Raw genomic sequence first — 20594 nt, 5'->3', positions numbered from 1 at the left:
GGTGGGGCGAGAGGGGCAGTAAGGAATGCATGGGAACGAGGCGCAAGCGGGCCGACCGCGATTTGCCCGTCCCGCATTCCACCAACGCCAAGGCGAGCTCTCGGGCTCTTCTCAGCTCCGTGAGTTCCGGGGGAAGAGGAAGGGGGGGGGAGAAGGGAGGGGGGCCACCGGCTACGGTCTAACGCCATAAAACCATAAGACCGTAAGATCAACCCCGATGCTGCCGCCGCCGCCGCCGCCGCCGCTGTTAACGTTCGTCTCGTGATGCGAGTAGCGCGTTCGATCGCGATTCGATTCTGTACCCTCAACGTAGAAATATTTCTTCCGCTTTCTTACGCTAATATGTTAATTCTTTATCGCTTAATGCGTATTTCATCTAGCGCTTAAAAATTTTATCATTTTCTTTTCTCCCCCTATCGTTTCTCGAATCGTTATAACTCTTCGAAGTTTTAATATGATAAGTTATTTTTAATCTTTTGCGTGCCTTCACATTTACACACAGATTTAGTATACAGATATATTTGGAAGCTGCGTAGATAAGAATACTAAGTATCGCATTAATTGATTGTGACATTGTTCGATTATTCATCACGGTGAAATGCGCCCCGCGTAATTTAGCGCTTTATTATATCTCGCGCTTCTCTATTATTCTCGATCAAGTAATACACCATCAGCACTCGCAACCGGAATCAATTAACTCGCATTAGTCGATCGTGTCTAATCGTCGAGAGAGGGATTGGCGCTCCGAGTTCTTCGCCTATCGTGGTATGTGGCGAATAAGATTAATCACCGGCGAGTAGCAATGAAGGCCAGGTAAGGTAAGGTAAAACAGGTGTCTCCCGCATTGCAACAGCGACGATGTCGTCGTCGTCGTCGACGGTGTGCATCTCGCGTTAGAAAATTGGTGTCTTTGCGGCAGGAAAAGAGAAAGAAAGATAAGGAAGACGAACGAGAGAGAGAGAGAGAGAGAGAGAGAGAGAGAGAGAGAGAGAGAGAGAGAGAAACGTGGACCGCAGGTCTCGGTTAAGTCCCCGCAGACGATCGTGAGGTCGTCGTCGAGGGACATAACGGATCCGGCTGTTCGTCTGTTCCGAGTAAGGGATACGGCGCGCATGCGTAATGCCGCCACATTCCAGACATTGCAAAGACGTTGCACCGCGTCGCGCCGGTGCATCGGCCCGCGCGCACACGCGCAACGAAGAGAGCGAAAGAGCGAAGAAGCTGGAGCGCGGTGGCGAGTCCAGGCGATCAACGTAAGCGCGTCGTCAGAGCGACTGTCAGGTGCTCTCCTAGAAGACGCGCTTACTGATCGACGAAACGCGACGAAACGCCACGACATGGCACGGTCGATGGCTCTTGTCGCTCCGAAAAGAAGGAAATTGTTGAAATGCAACTCGATATGCATGGGACTCCGGTAATCGTTCGAACGTTAACGTAGTCGACCAACGACAAATTCCTCTGCGGGCTGTTGGTTAAAATTTAATCGAGATTCGACTAATTTCCTGTTTTATTGAAAAGAGAGAATTAGTTAAACTTTGATTAACTATATAAATCCATTAACGTGCGGCATGCAAAAAATCTAGCAAAAATATTCAATTGCTTAAATAATAATGGAAACATAAAATTGAATTCCATTGAAAAATGGAAACATATTACATATCTTATAAAGAATTTATGGATGATCCTTTCAATTTTATTAAAGTAAAGTGTGTGTGTATATATATGTTCGAAACATATAAATTATATTTATGTTATTTATTAAGTTTATTGCCTATAATCTAACATTTAAAAAATAATATCGTATGTATATGTTATTCTTTATTAGATTTAAGACAGTGACGGAATGTTTTACGTAACATATCAATGATAGCATACAGTATAAATATCATATTTATCTAGGATCGCCTTTATATAATTATGTTAAATGTTTTTACAATTATTACATTATATTGTATGTAAGCTATAAAAAAAGTTGATATTGAATATATTATAATTCATTAAAAGCATTATGACAGGTTCTTAATTCAAGAAATGTGAAAGGCTCAAAAATTACACAAGTATTTCATGAATCGATGATTAATAAATTAAGATTTGTATCGGCACGTGTATCGTACATTAGGCATGACATAATTATTGAGAAATCTGTGACGCGGTAAAGTGCAGCAGGTGTCGCGAGGCCGATATAAATTCTAAAGCCGGATTTTAGTATCTTGCGCCGCTGCAACAACGATTGGAAGAGGAAGTAGGGAGAAGAACGAAGAAGGAACGAAGAAAAAGTTATCGGCAAGATGAAGGGAAGGGAGGCGAAAGGACGCGTGAACGCGAAATACGAGATTAGAAAAGTATCAGCGTGGAATGTCACTAGCTTATAGAGAACGTCTCGCGAGTCCCCCTTCTCAGAATCGCTCGACTCGTGAACAGCCGGGATGATTATAATGAATGATTATAAAGTGCACCGGTAAAACCGGGAAGAGATGCTTATCGGCGTAATCGCGTTTCATGGAATAATGAGGCAATCGGGGGAATCCTCGAAAAAAAAAAAAGGCGAGACCGCGGTAAAGGCGTATTGGGCCCTGAAAAGGCTCAGAGATCCCACTACTTGATCTGCGATCGTTCGATTTTCGCTAAAAAATTCCTTAGGAATTTCAATAAGGAAACTAATATATTTTTAAATTATAAAAGCAATGTGTCTCAAAATATTTTTAATCCACGTGTTTTAATAAATTTCTTTCGTTTCGAAAGAGATTTAAAAATTAATTGAAAACTAATTGGAAACATCTGGTGACAACGTCATAACGGAAAGGTCGAGATTGTTGTATATACAAGTCAAATAAAATATTTTCTCGAATTTCTTTATAATTAACAGTCATAGCGCAATTTTAAAAAGAATAATCAGCATTTAAAAAAAAAAAAATTGAAAAAATCTTTATATGTACACGCGTTTTTTATCTACTACTTATATCTTGCTCGCGAAGTGGCAATCTGTCTGCAATATGTCGCTGCAATATCATTAAATGCAAATATTATGTAAATACGCGTGTATAACTTCGACGTCTCTGATTTAATATCCTCATTCTTGGCCCGCATTCGCGATTATAACGCGCGTAAGCTTGTATCTTCGCGAATGTCGTAAAACGCAGCGAACGAGCACTTGAGTGCTAATGAGTGTTCATCTACACAATTCTCATTAACGTTGTCGATATCCAATTCTTTTTCTCCGTTTTCTTATTTTGTATCCTCGCGTACGTTGTTTCACGATCCGAAAGAGTTAACGCGATTATATTGTGTTAAGATATCAAAAGAACGAGAAATTAGAAGTAATTTTTCTCTTCCGTTGTTTTGCATCGCGAGATCAATAATATTTTTAACAACAATCGCGTTATGTGCATCACGTGAGAGAGAGAAAAAAAAAATTACGAAAAAAATTACATGCAATAATCTGACATATAGCCGCGAAAGACGATGAATTCGGAAGCGCGATGCGTGACATTTTGGCGGCGTATCGGTAAAGGAAGAAACGTCCCCCGTAATTTACATGCCGACGGGCACAAGATCGAGAACGATATTCGAGGAACTGGTTGGTCTCTCGCCGACAACAGAAATTACTTCGACACGCACGAGCCTCTCCGAGTTAGGGCTGGAGCTCTCGGTTAACACGGCATGACTGTATTTGTGCCTAACACGCGCGTACGTTCATCCCACTGTGCAGAGAGCCTAAGCGGGAAGTAGTATATCGTAGTAGACTTCCGTCGCTATTAGCGTACGTCAGAATTGGTTTTCCGCGTGAGATAAGCTGCAAAGTACCCACGACGGAGATTAGAAGTACGAGTTCGGGCTTTACAGAGAATCGTAACAAGCCTGGCGTCGCAAAATAGAACGCCGGAAAATGTTCAACGGTAGTCAAAATTCATTAATCGATGCCGTTATACTTAGTCATGCTTCGAAATTAATGTCAATTTTGTAGACATCGTCGGTTAAACGTTGGCGCGACGAAATATTATTGCATGTAAGAAACAAATATCTAAAACATTCTCTCTCTTAAATATCTAAATATTATAATATCACGAATTAAAATTGTTATAAAGTCCATTTGAGATTAAACGAACATTTTATTACTTAAATATTACATTTTCAGTTTAAATTCTTTCTTTCATCTTTTATTACTCACAATTGGCACTTCAACATTTTTGTTAAAAAAAGTCAATTAAAAAAATACATCATCGCGATGTTTAACACGATGAAAGCAGGCACTCTATTTATATCCGAGATTTTCGCTGGAAAAAAAGGAGAGAGCGTTTACTTTCGCATTCGGAGACAAACCTGTGATATAAATTTAAAAAATCCAAGACGTCATTGAAGATAAATATAGCAATATCGAAAAAAATCAAGAGCTCGCTATCTCGATCTTTATGGCGTATCTCACATTGGACGTGCATGGGATATCGAGAAGAAACGAGAACAGAATGAAGATAAAGGAAAGAGGAAGAACGACGTTGGAGGAAGGTAGATTTTGGTGAACGAGGGAGAGGGATCGGGGGTAGAAGGAGAAGAAGTAAAAGAAGGGTCCGATACAAGGCGTAGAGGTAAAAAGAAAGGAATAAAAGAACGGAAAGATATACCAAGGGAGGAAGGATGAAAGAAAGAAGGAACGCACTGAGCGCCGGTCGGCCGGTATATAATAAGGCAGCTGAGAGAGGATAGCACCGAAATGAGATGGTTTCGTCGGCAGCTTTGTCCGGCGCCATGTTTAACATAGCACCACCTCATCTACGTGGCGCAGCGACTTGGAGGAGCCCGCGGTTCCTCCGCGTTTTTACACACGCTCTCTCGTTCCTCTCATCCTCGTCGTTCTCTCACTTTCTCACTTTGTCCAGAAGCAGCCCCGTAAAAAAAGGACGAGTAGGACTAACGGAGAAGGAGAAGGAAGAGGAGAAAGAATAAGGGCCAGTGTGTATACAAATCAGATCCTCTCGCGCCCTTTGTGCGATCGTACTCCGCCTACGGTGATCCGTAACGCCGCATGTCCGCATTTACGACGCGCCGTAAATAAATTTCGGAGAGAATGGATCCTTAAAAAAATATATATTTTCGCAGTTATGATAAAGGATGCTACTTTACGTTATCGCAAAGTAATGAGTATCAAATATCACATTGGCGATGATGTTCATTTTAACAATCATCTCATATAGAATGAATTGAAAAAACTGATATTTTCCTTCTTTTAATACACATTCTGCGAGCAACTTTTGTAGTCTAATTGTTTAAAATTAAAATCTAGAAAATCACATTTACTAGGATTATATTATTCGCAGTTATATTTATCTTTCATTTATATAAGAATTTTATCAATTTATGATAAAATTCGAAACGCTATAGATTAAGTTGCTATAGATAAGTTGCTATAGATTATCGATAGAAATATCAGAATTTCTAGAAAAAGTATAGATAAAGAGAAAAGAATTAAACATTGGGCAATCATTGTGCGAAAAATTCGCATAGCACTTGTAAATAGTGAGTCAGTACCGGATCTCCTTGAGCAGCTTACGACGAGCGCGAATTTGCCTCGGCTGCCTTTCCATCTATTCACTAACGCCTCTCTCTCTCTCTCTCTCTCTCTCTCTCTCTCTCTCTCTTTTTTCCTCGGTTTCTTGTCGCATCTCCGTCGGTCGTTCTGCAATATTGCTGAGGCAACAGAAACTGCGAAACATTTCATTCATGATTCTTTCAGCGCCGTAGCGCACCGGAATTCATTCCCACCTCCGCCACCGCAAGGAATTACGTTTCCTTGAAAAGGACGCGATATGAACGTAGATCAAGTCTGCCGCTGACCAACAGTCGGACCTGTCGCTCGAGTTGCGCAAAAATTTCATTTCCATAACGACACCGTTTTAACGACGTTCTCCTTGACCGGTACACGGTGTGTAACAACGGTCTCCTTCGAGCCTTTTTTATTCTATCCGTTGCGGATATTGCAAATCGATAGTGTGATTTATGGACGGGAAACTCGAGTTTAGTCATAGGATCGCGATGCTTATATAATGTCTATAATGTATATGTATTATTATATCGAGATAATTTCTTTTCTTTTTAGAGTAGAAGAACCAGTTGCATTTTTTATCCTATATTTTCTTTTTTCGGAGTCTCTTGGATCCATCGTATTTCTTATTAATTAAATATAAAACAAGAAATTACAAATAATTTAAACAGATTTCAGTAAGATTATTGTAGTTTTTAAGAGTAATCTTCAATTTAAATGTGTGTGTAATATATCTCTTTTAATCGAGAAAATTAAAATTTACAGTTAATAAATTAATTAGCAGAATAATTAATTTAGTAAACTTGTAGCTCCAAGATTACATCTTTTCAAGCACTCTTCGTAATTATTCATACACAAGTTAGAAGCAAACCAGGGACATTCTGTACATACAAGCGAACTCTACTGCGCGAGCATATAATGCAGCTGAAAATATATGCAGGACCAAGGGGGTTAATCGCAATCGTCGTGAGAATGGTATGTCGTTCGTTATGAACTGGTCGAGACAGAAAAGGGTATGGGCTAGGGTCGTCCAAGGCTGAATGATTTTTCCAAACGAGCATTAAGAGCATGTCTCTCTCTCTCTCTCTCTCTCTCTCTCTCTCTCTCTCTCTCTCTCTCTCTCTCTCTCTCTCTCTCTTACACACACATACACAGCGCATTCGAATAGAGGATCAACTACTACTCGCTCTCTAGCTCAATAGCATCGAAAGCGTTACAAAGCACGATGTTGCATGCCGTCGTCAGAATTTCTCTCTTATTAGAACTTACCAATAACGGAGCGTACAACACCGTGGGAAGTTTCACTTCCGAAATGGATGTCGGCTATCGCGCGACTTATTACCGCCGCTTATTTGATCGCTTTTAAGGTGACGGTGCTAATTATCTCGCGAGAGCGACGCAAAAGGCACCAGTATTCCCAGGTTAGACTTTAGTCGTGATGAAAATTCCTGCATTCGTTACAGTATTAATTGCCCGGTTTCTCATTGACGTTTTTAACCGTTGCCCAGAACGCTCTTATCTTCATTATCGCCAGAAACGGCGGTTCGCGTTACTCAATTTCACATTAAATCGCGTAATTAAGCACTCGCGATTTTTTTATCGCGATTGTTAAATAATGTTTTAACGTTATTTAGCAGAATATCATGCATACTATATGATATGATAGTAAGATCAATGATCTTATATCGCATAAGTTATTTTTTTAGTTATTAGGAAAGAAAAGCGAGAGAAGAAAATCGCGCAAAAGACGCGATCCATTCATCTACAGATTCTTAATGGTGCCCTTCACCACCGACGCCGCGGGATTCCGGGGCCCAGGGCCACGTCGCTCTCGCGATCATCGTCATTTGAATGCACTGGAATGCCATTCTGCATCGTGTGTCGGCGCATCTGATGTTAAATTAGTTTATATATATATATATATATATATATATATATATATATATATATATATATATATATACGCACAGATCATGCACTGTATAGTGCAAGAGCTTGAAAATCGAACGACATTAAAGCAACAATTAACAAATGATTTGCTTCATGTATCCGAATTCAAATTTACTTCGTAGGATTGTAATTATTGGTGGCACATGTTTGAAAAATCACAAAAGAATAACAATCATTATTAAAATATATAATAATCATCAAAAAAAATTTCTCGATCTATATAATAATTTAAAACATTTCCTAGTATCATGATTTTATTGTGGTGAAAAAATGAGAGAGAGAAAGAGAAAAAGGAAAAGATAATTTATAATATTATATTTCAGATAATGCTTGTGATTAATCGGATGATTAGATATGAAACAATGCTTTAATACGTTTCTTAATGAAATTGAAAAGGATCAAATACATTCTACAAGCTTGGCAAAATAAAATTTAGAAAAAATTAAACGAGTAGGTCATTATCGATAATAATTATCGTGATCATTATTTTTAAAATTGATTATCATTTTTTAAGTTTTCAATCTTTTTTCTAACATCCTATATATGAAGAGGAAACAACTTGCTTGTACAAACCAGCATTTAATTCTCAACGCAACTAGCGATACGGAGAAAGGTTGCTTAGTCAACACCGACCGTTGTACAGAAGCGATACATGTATAAACGCGATGTCACATATCCGCTCGCGAATCACGTTACGATAGTAAATAAGTCGTCAGAAACAGCGCCCATCCTTTTCCGTGTATAGGAAGTGCTATGCGAATTGCATGTCGATTCATATACGTTAAGTAACAATGATGCAAAAGTCAAGTAAATCAACGGAAAATAATGTTTTTCATTTCACATGCACGACCACGTGCACGTATTCGTTCAATACACCGATAAGTGCATACTCGATCTTTTTTTTCGCAATGCTTACTCAATATTCCATTAAGATCTTTTGCTAAATTAATATTGCATATGTATTTGTAGCTTCCTAAAAAAAAAAAAAAAACACGTATTGACAGAAAAAATTGAGTGTGTGCTAATTCTATAAAAATTCTATTATAATATATGAGAATACACTATACTAAGAATATATGCCGTTTACGTATATATTGTATATTATTTTACTATTTTTAATTACTTGTATATATTTTTATTTATTTCGCTGAAAAACCAACTATATTTTTTCCCAAAATCGATCTTTATAAATTTGACTTTTAGTTATAAGAAAATTGTTATGCATATAAAAAGCGATTGTCAAGCACATTCTTGGTTTTCCTTTCATATGTCATTTCTAAGTTTTAATGCACGAAATATACACGAAACATATTTGGTCAGATTCACCTTTAGCATAGTATTAAAAATCAATTATAATTGTTTTTTAATCAAAGTATCATAGAAATAATCGAAAGTCTAGTATATTCTACGATGAAGTACATCGATTCAAAGTATATTATCAATTATGGCAATGTAATGTGTCTTTCTAATTTCTGAAAGAAATCTCATGGAGCATTTTGTGAATTTCGATAGTCTTTCTCGAGAAGAATCTGACGGTTATAACGAGCTGGCGGCAAACTGCGTGCGACGAGACATCGAGAGGGATATACGGCAAATTTCTCGAAAAGTAAACGCGAGTCGAAGAAAGTGAGTTCGAAGACATCGCAAAGGAGTTAGAGCGAGGCGAGAGGCAACAGCGCGAAAGAAGAAGCGGGACATGTAGGCGCGTGATAGGTAAGAAGATAGATAGATAGGTAGGTAGGTAGGTAGGTAGGTAGGTAGGTAGGTAGGTAGGTAGATAGGTAGGTAGGTAGGTAAGTAGGTAGGTAGGTAGGTAGGTAGGTAGGTAGGTAGGTAGGTAGGTAGGTAGGTAGGTAGGTAGGTAGGTAGGTAGGTAGGTAGGTAGGTACGTAGGTAGATAGGTAGGTAGGTAGGTAGGTAGGTAAGTAGGTAGGTAGGCAGGAAGATAGGTAGGTAGGTAGGTAGGTAGGTAGGTAGGTAGGTAGGCAGGAAGGTAGGTGGGTAGGTAGGCAGGCAGGTAGGTAGGTGACAGAAGGAAGGAGAGAGGGATCCTGGAATGGAATGCGCGGCGCCTAGGGCTCGTCGAATTCCAGGGCCACACGTGCCCTTCCCTCCTGTGCGCTCGCGCGCCGCAGGCACCGACCGGAGCCAATAAACTTCGGTTCCAACTGGCGGTCGCGGTCGACCACCATAGAGCTCATTCATGGAGACCTCCTACCATGCCGCGGCCGGCTCGCCAATCGCTCGTGACCTCGCGAATCATCGACATGTAAGAATATATTGTACATAAGCCATAGCAGACATTGTCAAATCAAGGCAAGAGGAGTATTGATATTAGGTAAGAAGGAACTTATCGAATCGTTTCGATTCGATATCATTTGACTCACACTTATTTGCTTTTCTCTTTTTCTTTTTTATTGAATTCTCTTTTATTTGAGAACGCAATATCATGCTGTTCTTACTTGCTTTACTTGATAATGGATTCGAATAAGGTGTGGCAACACAGAAAAGATAGCGAAAAAGTCACGTGAAAGATATATGTAGAGTCACCTGAAAATCCCGATCAATTAGGCGTGAGGTGTAAGCCGAATGATGTCAATTTAAACTCGAATGATCTGATGTAGTCTACTCTTACTGCTAATCTTAACTTCCTTTCGTGGAACGTTATATTCTTATTCGATTTTGCGGATACTTTACACAGCTGCCATCTAGCACGGAATGTGAGTTTTACGAAGAGCGGTAAAAGCGATCTACATCGGATAATATAAATTTCGATGTTTAAAAGAGAGAGAAAGAGAGAAATGGAAGACTTTTTCACATAGAATGACAGTTTAAAAAAAATCGATATATTCAAATCGTGTTTCATAAATATAAGATTTGTTATCTATCATAATATATTCAATAATTTCTCTAATAATTTTTATTTCACTATTACGTTAATGTGCATTACTCATTTATAAAAATTTCTTTCTTTCTTAAGAAATTAAAAGATTTGAGAGAATCGTCTTTTATTATAGTAAAAGTACTTCGATTGATAAAATATAAATATCTTACGATATTACTCTAATAAATTGCATATTTTATTATACAAAATTAATTATTGATAACGCGTTGCATTTGTGAAACGTGATACAAATATCAAATATCACGAATGTTCAATCGCTGATAAAAATAAAAGTGATAGGATGTTATCGGATATTTTTATAAAATTCGAAAATCCGTTTTATTTGTACAGATTAGAAAGAAAATAATATTATTTTTTAATTGTTCAGCAAGTATGTATTCTTTTTTCCCGTTCTGCATATGACCATAAAATGTCTATGATAACATTTAAAATCCGTCGCTTTGCTAACTTCGCATTTAACCTTCGTGACGCAAACAATTAAATAGACAAGATTGATCTAAACCATTAATACTAGATAGCCATTATTAAACGCTGTTAGCATTGTTGCGTCATCATACAGTTAGGGAAAGTATATTTTTTTCGTTTAAAATTTTTTTTTCTCTTGTCATTAGATTTGATCATTAGATTTTTAATCATTATTGTTATTCTTATGCAGATCATATTTTTACTATTTGACTCACTATGCATGATAATTGTTTATAGCAATAATTTCATAATCTCAATATTGAGTCACAAATATATGAATGAAAAATTTTGTATCGCGATCCATGTTTGTAATCAAAAAAATATTCTATTTATTGCGAAATTACTTAATCCAATATATGACAACAAAACATTTTTACACAACAAAGTTTGTCATATGATATCAATCATTCTTGAAAAAAGAAAATCGTATCGTATTATTTTTTTCTAACACGAAAATGCGGATATTTGTCAAATATATATTTCATAAAAGATTTGGCAAATAAGGCCGTTATTCGTATTAAATAAAATTTATGAGCATTTTAAAGACAAGAATGATGCGTTTCACTTTAAACCGTTCGCGACGTATTTTTTTATGTAATATTATATTCTTTGTCTGCTACAAATTATCTATACATGTATTATCTATAGATATGCTATCTACGTATGAATTCTCAGAGTGCACATAACTTACCTTGCATTTTCAAAAGTCGCTGATGCGCTGCTGCCTACTGCACCGAAGCCTACACCGACTGCAAGACCCTCAGGAATATTATGTACCTAATATAAAAATCGAAATATATAAATATTATTTTTAATTGGTAATTAACGTAATACAATCTATATAAGATAGTTTGCATAATTATTCATTATCTCGTAGAAATATACCGTAATAGCAACAACGAGTAGTAGTATCCTCCGCCACTGATTGTTTTTCGCTTCGTTATTAGGATCCTCGTAAACTGTTCCGATCTCTGCCGATTCCGATGATCTGTTTATATTTGTGATTTGTCGACGTCTACTATTCTGTTCGTAGAAGCCTGGAAAATTAAACATTCACAATAAAATGTATCATACATTCTGCACTAGCACAAACTTGGAAAAACTAAACGATGGGCACATGATCACTTCATGCAAATGCAATTCGTATCAGATGAAGGATTAGAAAAGAAAAATTTTTTTTTCACGCTGACAGACGTACTTTCAATGAAATTTATTGCAATTAGATTCATTTAGGCAGGATTAATAAGATCAGTTTTTTTTTAAGCTCCATGGAACTTTTCACACAGATCCAAAATATTAATTTATTTTATTTCATTTTATTTATATATTTAGGTATGTATCATAAGAGAAAGATAATATTTTACGCGGACGTGCACTTTGTATTAATGTTAAGTTTAAATTTAGTATTTTTAATTCTGTCTTTATTGTTTAGGTTCTCTGTCTTTATTATTTCGGTTTTGTTTTTATTATTCACACTTTTAATCACACCACTTATCCGGGATTAAAAATTTCAGTTTAGACGATGTATTTAACAGGCGGATCGAATATTTTTAGTTATAAGTTTACATTGAACCTGTGTGCTTAAGTCCTATGTATTTCTCTACAAATAATATCATGCATATACTATAATACAAAGCTTGGGATATTTTTATTAAATGCATAAATTAATCAACTATTCATATTTCTATTAAACGTCACTGATCATAAAGAAAAATATCTACTATATCTCAATTTACATGAGCGAAACATTTATTTAGAATAAGCAATGATCTCTGATAAATTAATTTAAATATCAATTATATATAGACTTTTTAAATATATCCTATATTATTTAACTTTAATTAATCATTTAATCAGCAAGTTTTAATTTCGATGAAGGTAATAGAGAGAGAGAGAGAGAGAGAGATAAGATTTCTCATTTTGATAAAGATAATAGAGCTATAAGATAAAGATTTTTTTTTTTTCAATGTATCGATAAATTTGCTATATCATACGCATTAATACTATTACGTTGATCATAATCATGTTTTGATAAATGTAATAGTGTTAACGTACAATATATATTATGGTTATATATAAGATGATCATGATAAATGTAATATCATTAATGCATATAATATATATTTTGTCTTTTGAATTTCTATTATAAAAGAAGAATATTATATATATTAGATCAAAAAATTATAAGCTGAACTTGTCTACATTATGATATTTTAATTAAGCAATTTTACTAAACTATTATTTTTTTTTTGCATAAAGAGCTTTCATCATGCTACATGCAAAGAATTCCACAACTATTGTATCTTAAGAGACAAGTTACAGAATGCATTACTTGTCATGAAAATAGCACACAAAAAATTTGAGAGAATGCTTATTCCTGAATAAAAACCATATTATGTCTGCGATAAAGCAAAGAGGGGCGAGTGTATACGGACGTTTATATACATATATAGAGATATATGTATACACATGTATAGTATACATGTCGCGAACTGATCCCATTTTCCAAGCCTATAGAAAGAGAGAGAGAAAAAACTGCGATTTTACGAAAAGAAAATGAGATACCATCGATCGTGGTCGATTCGACGCGAGTGTACATCTTTCCACTGGAAATTTGTACGTCGTTAAACAACGGATCATAATCATTGTCTAAGTCCTCGTCACTCTTTAGTTTCGCAATGATCTTGCGTCTTTGTTTCGTACCGACTGATTGCATAGCTAAAAGCACATTGGGGGACTGAATGCCGAGGGTAGATATCAACACGTCCGTCCCGTATACGAATGCCGCGCCGATGAGAAATCCAAGTGCGACCGGTACGAACGCGTACTCGCCCTCAGCTCCATATGTCTTGCTCTCGGTTGCCATTTCGATCGCTGGTGCTAGCAATGACCAGTAACTTGCGGCCACCATCACGCCGGCGGCGAACCCCAGGCTGACATCGAGCAGCTTACGCTAACGGAAACAAACCATTACAGATATATAAGCGGAATTCTTTACTCGAAAACTTGAATAAAGTTCGAATTTAATTCGTGCACTCTTTTCATGCTTTTCATGCAATCTATACGTATATTTATATATATTGTATATATATATATAGCCTTTTTAATTATCACTATTTTAGACTCTGATTAATTTTATGTGATTTTATCACAGAATCTTTGTGTTTCCAATTTTTATTTTCATTTCTTATTTAATAATTTAATTTATACTATTCTCAGAAAAATTAAAAATTGATTTTGTGGAGAATACATACATACGTACATACATATTATATATATTATATATATATATATATATAATATTCACTTCTCTTTGGCTTTGCCAAGTTCAAGATGATTTACAATTCTGACTTAGCCTCGGATTTAGCCTTCGTTAAAACGTCAGAAGTGTGGTATACATGTGTTTACTTAGAACATATATGCGTTAAGTTTGCAAAAAAATATCTAAAAGTTGTGTCAATATTGTGCAAGTAGCATGCGTTTTATCTCGTATATCAGTGCGTGGAAATACGAGCGGTAGCGTCGACTATCTCTCATATCAATCAAGTTCATGATATCAATTAAACAATCCATAAAGTAAATTGCTAATATTTTCTTAAATATTGACAAGGAAATGTCTATAAAGCAATCTTTTCCCCATTTATCTCAAACGCACCTCAAAAAGCTGGAAATTGATTTTCTCAAAGCATCAAAAATGATGTAAAAGATAATATTAATTCTTTAAAATCAAAAATGGTATATAAAGGAGAGATAAGGGAAGTGTGATTAATATTCTACAACATCTTCATATATAAATATTAAATTAATTTGATTATGTTCCTTAATATACATATAATTCACAAAGTTCACATAATAACAAAGATAGACATCATTAATTTATATTGTATTTCTAATATATATTACGCATTATAATAAATTATATAAAAGTCGTTTTTTTTACATTAAAAAAATTGGTTTTTTTTTTGCGGATGGTGTATTGGCAAGTGAAGTATAATTTTTCTATTTTAATAAAATTTTATTTAACAATATAAATTAACAATTTTATCATAGATAATTCTCTGCTGAATTAAAAATGAAATTTATTACATTAGTAGATAACGTGTGTGTGTCGAATGATATCTATGCCGAGAAGGCATATGTTAGTCACTTCCGCGAAAATTATTTGATATCAGCCATATACGATGTCAAGGAAGAAAAAAATGTTTACTATCTTACTATCGTATCCAGATTAAAAAACAAAGAAAAGATATCGCGAATCAACGATTTTAAAGATATCATATAATAGTGATTTAAAAATAAATAAAATCTACGAGATATAATAATCATCCTTCTAACAATAAAAGTATCAAGATTTACTCCTTACGATATTAGAATTTAACTCAAACTCTTCAGACAAATTTTTTTTTTATATTTGATCTTTATAATCGAATTTCTCTAGCAATTTTTACTAAAGAAGAATTTATTTTACAGACACACACACACACATACACACACATACATACATACAACTTAATCTAGAAAGTTATAATTGAAATTTAATGCAGTCAAAACAAAACGTCTTGCAGATGACTTGTAGAATACTTGAGATAATACAGAATTTTGTCTTTAAGATTATTATAAAACGTATCATATGATACATAAGGTGATACATAGGGTCTGTTTTTTATAGCTGAACCGAGATTGCATTGTTCAGAGTTTATCTTTTTCTCTCCACATTGGGAGAAAGATGTACAAATTGTAAGGGCACATTCTTAAGAACATTAAAAAAAAAATATTTGTAACGATTATTTTTAGAGAGATAGTATTACTACTGAAGAATACTATATCTTGAACAATTTAAGTAAATTAGATTTGTTTTTTGTTTACATATTTAATTTATAGCTCAAAAATTTTCAGTTTTCAATAATAAAATATCTTTCAAAAAATTAACTATAGCATTTATCCATTAATTTCGTTACCTCGATAACCGTTGCGAATTAAACGCACTTTTATAAGAGAATTCCTATTTATAACGACTCTTTAGAAACGTTTTATATTATGTCACGAAATATATGATACAATATAGTATATTATTATATTTCTTTGTAAGAATTTGTTCTATAATATAATATATACGCGCGTGTCAAATTTTAACCATCAATGCAACTTTGCATTCCGGTCATATAATAAATAAAATGAGTTTCCGTATATCCACAATTGTAAAAAGAAAATTGTTTATTAATAAATAAAATTATTGAAAGCCTCCAACCATCTAACAATAAGACAGCAGTTAGCTAAATAAACTCAAATAGGTTTTGTACGTCGATGAACTGCTCATCTATGGATTCATCAAAAGAAATATATATGAAGTATGTGCGCAGAAATATTTTAATTAATAATGTTTAATATACAAGATGCAGTGAAAGAGAGAGAGAGAGAGAGACAAAAAAAAGAGATACCGTGTCTCTTTAATATTATCAATGAACTTTTCTGTAGATACGCGTTATAACAATATCTCATGCGAATAGAATCCTAAACAGGCCTTAGGCCCGGTTACATCAATGTCATTTTGGCTTTAAACAAGACTTAAAAAAAATTTTTATTTGTTGGTTTTTGTCTTTAGGCTATAATTTAATCGTTGATTAACTTAATATAATAATAATATAATATAATATAATATGAATATAATGATAATATATATAATATAATATAATTTACCCGTTTATTAATTTATAGCCTATAGCCGAAAGCCAAATAACATTGTTTATTGCCAAAAGCTAAAAGAGTTAAATTTCGCTTAAAGCCAAAATAACATCGGTGCAATCCGAGCCTTATCAATATGAAAGCGTCTGATACGAGCCGCTCTCGTAATACACACGCGAATTAAATGGCACGGAGGAAGCGGCGGATTACGCGAGCCCGTCAGTCGTCATTGTAGCGATTTCATTGAACCAGCTCTAAATTTAAATGCGACGAAGAATCTGGCCGAAATAGTTCGGCTTTTTACGCAAATAGCCGACGTTTTTGCATACGCTTCGAAATTTTGTTTCAACAATAATGCTCCGACAATTGAAATTGATACTTTGCATGCGTCAGGGGCATCGATTTCCTTCTTTTCTTAAATTCTTTCGTCTATATAAGTTTTAAATATCAGATAAGTATGAAATATTTTTTCAAACATATTTTTTTCATTCATTAAAGGTTGAGATATTACATTCTCTAGACGAAAAAATTTAAATTTATGGAAAGTAAGGAAGAAAAGAAATATAATTAACATGCAGTATACTTAACACGTAGCCTATTTATATTTTATATAGCAATATAAAATAAAATATATTGGGGTAAAATATTTTTTAGATTTAATTTATGTTCTACAAGCTTTTGATAGAAGAAAAAATAAAGATATAAATTAAATGTTTTTTTTTTTTTTTGATTTGCCATAATTTTTTTGCGTTCAAAATAAGGACAAGTACATAGAATATGCAGAGAAAATGGAAGATGTGCGAAGCGTAATTAAAAGAATTCGCATTTAAATCACAGAAAAATGTAGCATAAATGCAGATTTAAAAAAAAAAAAAAAAACACGTCCTTGCTTTCGAAGAGTCGAGTGCGTCGCGCATGGCGAGCGGATGCGCCGATAAGGTTAAGTTTATTCCGACAATCGGAATTTTGATGGACGGTATGATAAAACGAATCGCCGAGTTGTAACCGATGTCAAAACGTCAATGAAATGTCATCGGAACGCGAATGTTTACTCACTTGTTTGCCTCGGATGACGACGACGAGCGCGGCGCCGGCCGCGGTGAGGGCCCACGTGAACAGGGTTCCGAGGAGCGCCTGAACGATCGGTGAATGATCCTTGAGCATCGCGTGCGAACTTCCGTTACATCGGGCAAGAGCTACTACGAATGACGCGCGAGTCTTGCGGCAAACTGTGCGTTTGCGAACGCCGAGAGAGCCGAACGAAGCGAGATCTCGCGAGATCGGTGTACGGTGCACTCAGTCCCCCGCACTGCTTATCTCAACCGCGCGCACCACCGATGCACAAACATCGAGCCACACTACTACCACACCGACTACACTAGTATACTACTAGAGTAGCGCGATACACGTGTGATGTTCCTACTGTCCACTGTCCTCTCGTCTCGTCGCGACCGTCGATCGAGACTTCCGAATATCCGCAATCGCGACGTACGCACACGAAATAAATGCGTCTCTTCCACACGTACGTGGACGTATCGGGGACGAGCGTGCGTGCGCGAGTGCGGGCGAGATCACCTTCGATTTCTCCCTCGCGCCGATAAGCAGGGTTGGTCACGTCCGTGACGTCACACGGGGCACTGCGTCGCGACCAACTTCCATCGATACGCCGGCCAATGGGCGGATCGCGCGCGATTCGTATCTCGTATGTACGAGGGCGAGTCGCGCGTCTTTCGCCCGTGTCGGCGCCGCGTCTCAAGGCCTTGTCCGTACCGGTTATCAACGATGTCAAGGTATTTCCCTTGATCGATCCTCCGTCCGATGGTGAAACGCCGGAACGCGAACGCGTTTTGAGAAAACGAAGTCGGTTTTTTTCGTCGGCGCGCGCGACGTGACTTGCGATGTTCGACCGCGAGGCGCCACCGTCGACCTATAATAATATATAGCATATAGAGCAGACGACGCACATGAATTGTCAACGTGCAAACATGGCGTCCGCAACGGTAGGTGTATGCCGATCTTTCGCACAATCGACCGCATACTGACCGCTACATTTTTTTTTTTTTTTTAGTCGTAGCGAGAATCCTGAAGTATATTTGATTGTCTCGTATGCGAAATATAAGAGTCGTGGTTTATTACGGAGGAGATCTCGAGAATAATTCTAGTTGGCGATAGTCTGTGGAAAGTCGTTGTTCTGACATTCGCTTGCGCACACATTTTTGTATGTATATATTAGCCAAAGAAGGGTTCGTATGTATGATAGTTATATTCCGATTCTAGCCGCCTTGTGAAAGAGCAAACGTAGATATTGCGTCTCCGGGATTTGATCTCGTTCATTTGTGTTTCTTTAGTTTTCGACATCTCACGTTTTAAGTTTCTTCATCCACGTCATAAAAATGTAAATATATGTATGAGTCTTGGGGTAAAACAATAAATATAGCGGAGATAAAACGGCATAAATATATATGCTCGATATGTCTTTTAGAATGTTCTACGATCTCGTTTGTAGGTACCTTTACTGATGGATGACGATGCAATAGCTTTCGGAGAGGAAGAGGATGTTCAAAATGCCAACAAGCTTAAGTACGTATAAGAATATATTTTTTAACACGCAAATGTGGATTATATCTGTGTAAGATTAAATATTATTTCCTGCAATTCTAGACATCCATACGTTACACTGTTTCATTTGGCCTTCAGGATAGCAGCTATAGTAGTTTATATGCTTTGCGGTTGGTTTTCAAATAGCTTTATAGCGAGTTTTGTAACAGTGGTACTACTTTTATCGATGGATTTTTGGACCGTTAAGAATATTACCGGAAGATTAATGGTTGGCCTTAGATGGTGGAATTATGTGGACGACGATGGCAAAAGTCATTGGGTTTTTGAATCCAGAAAGGTTTGCTTCATTATATATGTTTTGAGATGTATTTTGATTTATGTTACTATAATAGCAAGAGGTTATTTGAGTTTTATTAAATTTTGAATAATTAACAATAAGCTATTTATAGAAAAAATGATATTTCTTCTGGCAGTGGCGTAATCAGAATTACTTTAATTCTATATTTAAAAGAAGATGTAAACTCATCATTTTATGTTACGTTACATGTTATATCACGCAAGTTTCAGTTAAATATATATTATATTATAAAGTATAGTTCTTTGAATTATGAATCAGTTATTATATTTTTCATGGTCCAATACACGAATGCTAATTTAAACAAGTTGAGTAAGAATTCAAGGTTCATCAGCTCTCGTATGTTTACATCCTTGACATTTTCTAAAATCACTGTTACTGCTTATGCAGATTATAAATAGATAATTACATAATGGATTTATGCTTCATTGCACAATTATTGTAGATATATATTAAAATGTAGCTAATTTTTAAATCAGATCAGTTAAATATAATTCCAATATATAGATCCAATACCTGTTTCAGTGTACCCTGTGTTTCAGGGTGCACAACAGAATCGCATTAATGCAACAGAGGCGCGAATCTTTTGGTTGGCGCTAATCTTGTGTCCACTTTTTTGGTCAATACTATTTATTGTTGCATTGTTTGGTTTTAAATTCAAGTGGCTTTTACTTGTCTGCATTGCCATTGTTTTGAATGGTGCAAATCTATATGGCTATGTTAAATGTAAGATGGGAAATGATCGAAACATTTCAGCAGCCACTAGTGATTTCATCAGAAAACAAGTGATACAAAATGTAAATTTATATATGAAACTTTAGCAAATAATTTATCATATATACTTATGTAATTCTTATTTATTTCATTTTGCTACAGGTTGCTTCAATAATGACCAGGAGTCCTCCAACGAATAATTCCAATCAACCAACTAATGTAATATAAGTTTGTATATTTGTAAGCACACTGACGTGTTTGTGTGTGTGTGTGTGTCATCTCAAATTCATATATGCCTGATAATTTAATAAATATTTGCAAATGTTTGTGTATATAATAATGTTAGACTGTATTCTTTTAAGTATTCTATAAAATAAATCGTTATCAATCTTCATTTTACGTTTTAACGTTTTGATAAGATTTATTTA

At 35.6% G+C, this 20594-nt stretch overlaps 2 protein-coding genes across 13 annotated transcripts in view; one reads left to right on the top strand and one right to left on the bottom strand.

Moving 5' to 3' along the window:
- Zip48c (Zinc/iron regulated transporter-related protein 48C) overlaps positions 1 to 18423 on the bottom strand; it is a 36974-nt gene extending 18551 nt beyond the window's left edge. For 3 of the 5 annotated variants that reach the window (XM_070304384.1, XM_070304383.1, XM_070304385.1), the window contains exons 1-4: positions 17595 to 18423; positions 13422 to 13809; positions 11742 to 11893; positions 11548 to 11633 (exon numbers count right to left, since the gene is read on the bottom strand). In XM_070304384.1, the coding sequence (XP_070160485.1) occupies positions 11548 to 11633; positions 11742 to 11893; positions 13422 to 13809; positions 17595 to 17702 (734 nt within the window). In that variant the 5' untranslated portion in view covers positions 17703 to 18423. The remainder of the gene's footprint in view (positions 1 to 11547; positions 11634 to 11741; positions 11894 to 13421; positions 13810 to 17594) is intronic. The other 2 variants (XM_070304382.1, XM_070304386.1) reach the window with 2 other exon arrangements.
- LOC138937788 (uncharacterized Golgi apparatus membrane protein-like protein CG5021) lies at positions 18163 to 20560 on the top strand. 8 transcript variants are annotated; one of them, XM_070304393.1, is made up of 6 exons: positions 18339 to 18538; positions 18613 to 18756; positions 19045 to 19118; positions 19200 to 19434; positions 19995 to 20249; positions 20329 to 20560. In XM_070304393.1, the coding sequence occupies exons 3-6, from the start codon at positions 19057 to 19059 to the stop codon at positions 20392 to 20394; spliced, it is 618 nt and encodes a 205-aa protein (XP_070160494.1). In that variant the 5' UTR covers positions 18339 to 18538; positions 18613 to 18756; positions 19045 to 19056; the 3' UTR covers positions 20395 to 20560. The 8 variants fall into 8 exon arrangements, with proteins under 8 accessions (XP_070160488.1, XP_070160489.1, XP_070160494.1 ...); XM_070304392.1 differs by having other exon boundaries at positions 18607 to 18756; XM_070304394.1 differs by lacking the exon at positions 18339 to 18538 and adding an exon at positions 18816 to 18933 and having other exon boundaries at positions 18545 to 18756.
- The last annotated feature ends 34 nt before the right edge of the window (positions 20561 to 20594 follow it).

Source organism: Polyergus mexicanus, unplaced genomic scaffold, assembly GCF_030449975.1.
Source record: "Polyergus mexicanus isolate NDT 795.1 unplaced genomic scaffold, iyPolMexi1.0 SCAF_11, whole genome shotgun sequence".
Classification (NCBI taxonomy): Eukaryota; Metazoa; Arthropoda; class Insecta; order Hymenoptera; family Formicidae; genus Polyergus; species Polyergus mexicanus.
Note: the sequence above shows the minus strand (reverse complement) of the source record. Positions and strands in the feature narration are given on the sequence as shown.

Coding starts and splice junctions, on each gene's coding strand:
- LOC138937788 (XM_070304387.1), top strand. CDS start 18,212: ATGGGCGGATCGCGCGCGATTCGTATCTCGTATGTACGAGGGCGAGTC. Junction 19,119..19,199: donor CAAAATGCCAACAAGCTTAA/GTACGTATAAGA, acceptor CTGCAATTCTAG/ACATCCATACGTTACACTGT. Junction 19,435..19,994: donor GGGTTTTTGAATCCAGAAAG/GTTTGCTTCATT, acceptor CCTGTGTTTCAG/GGTGCACAACAGAATCGCAT.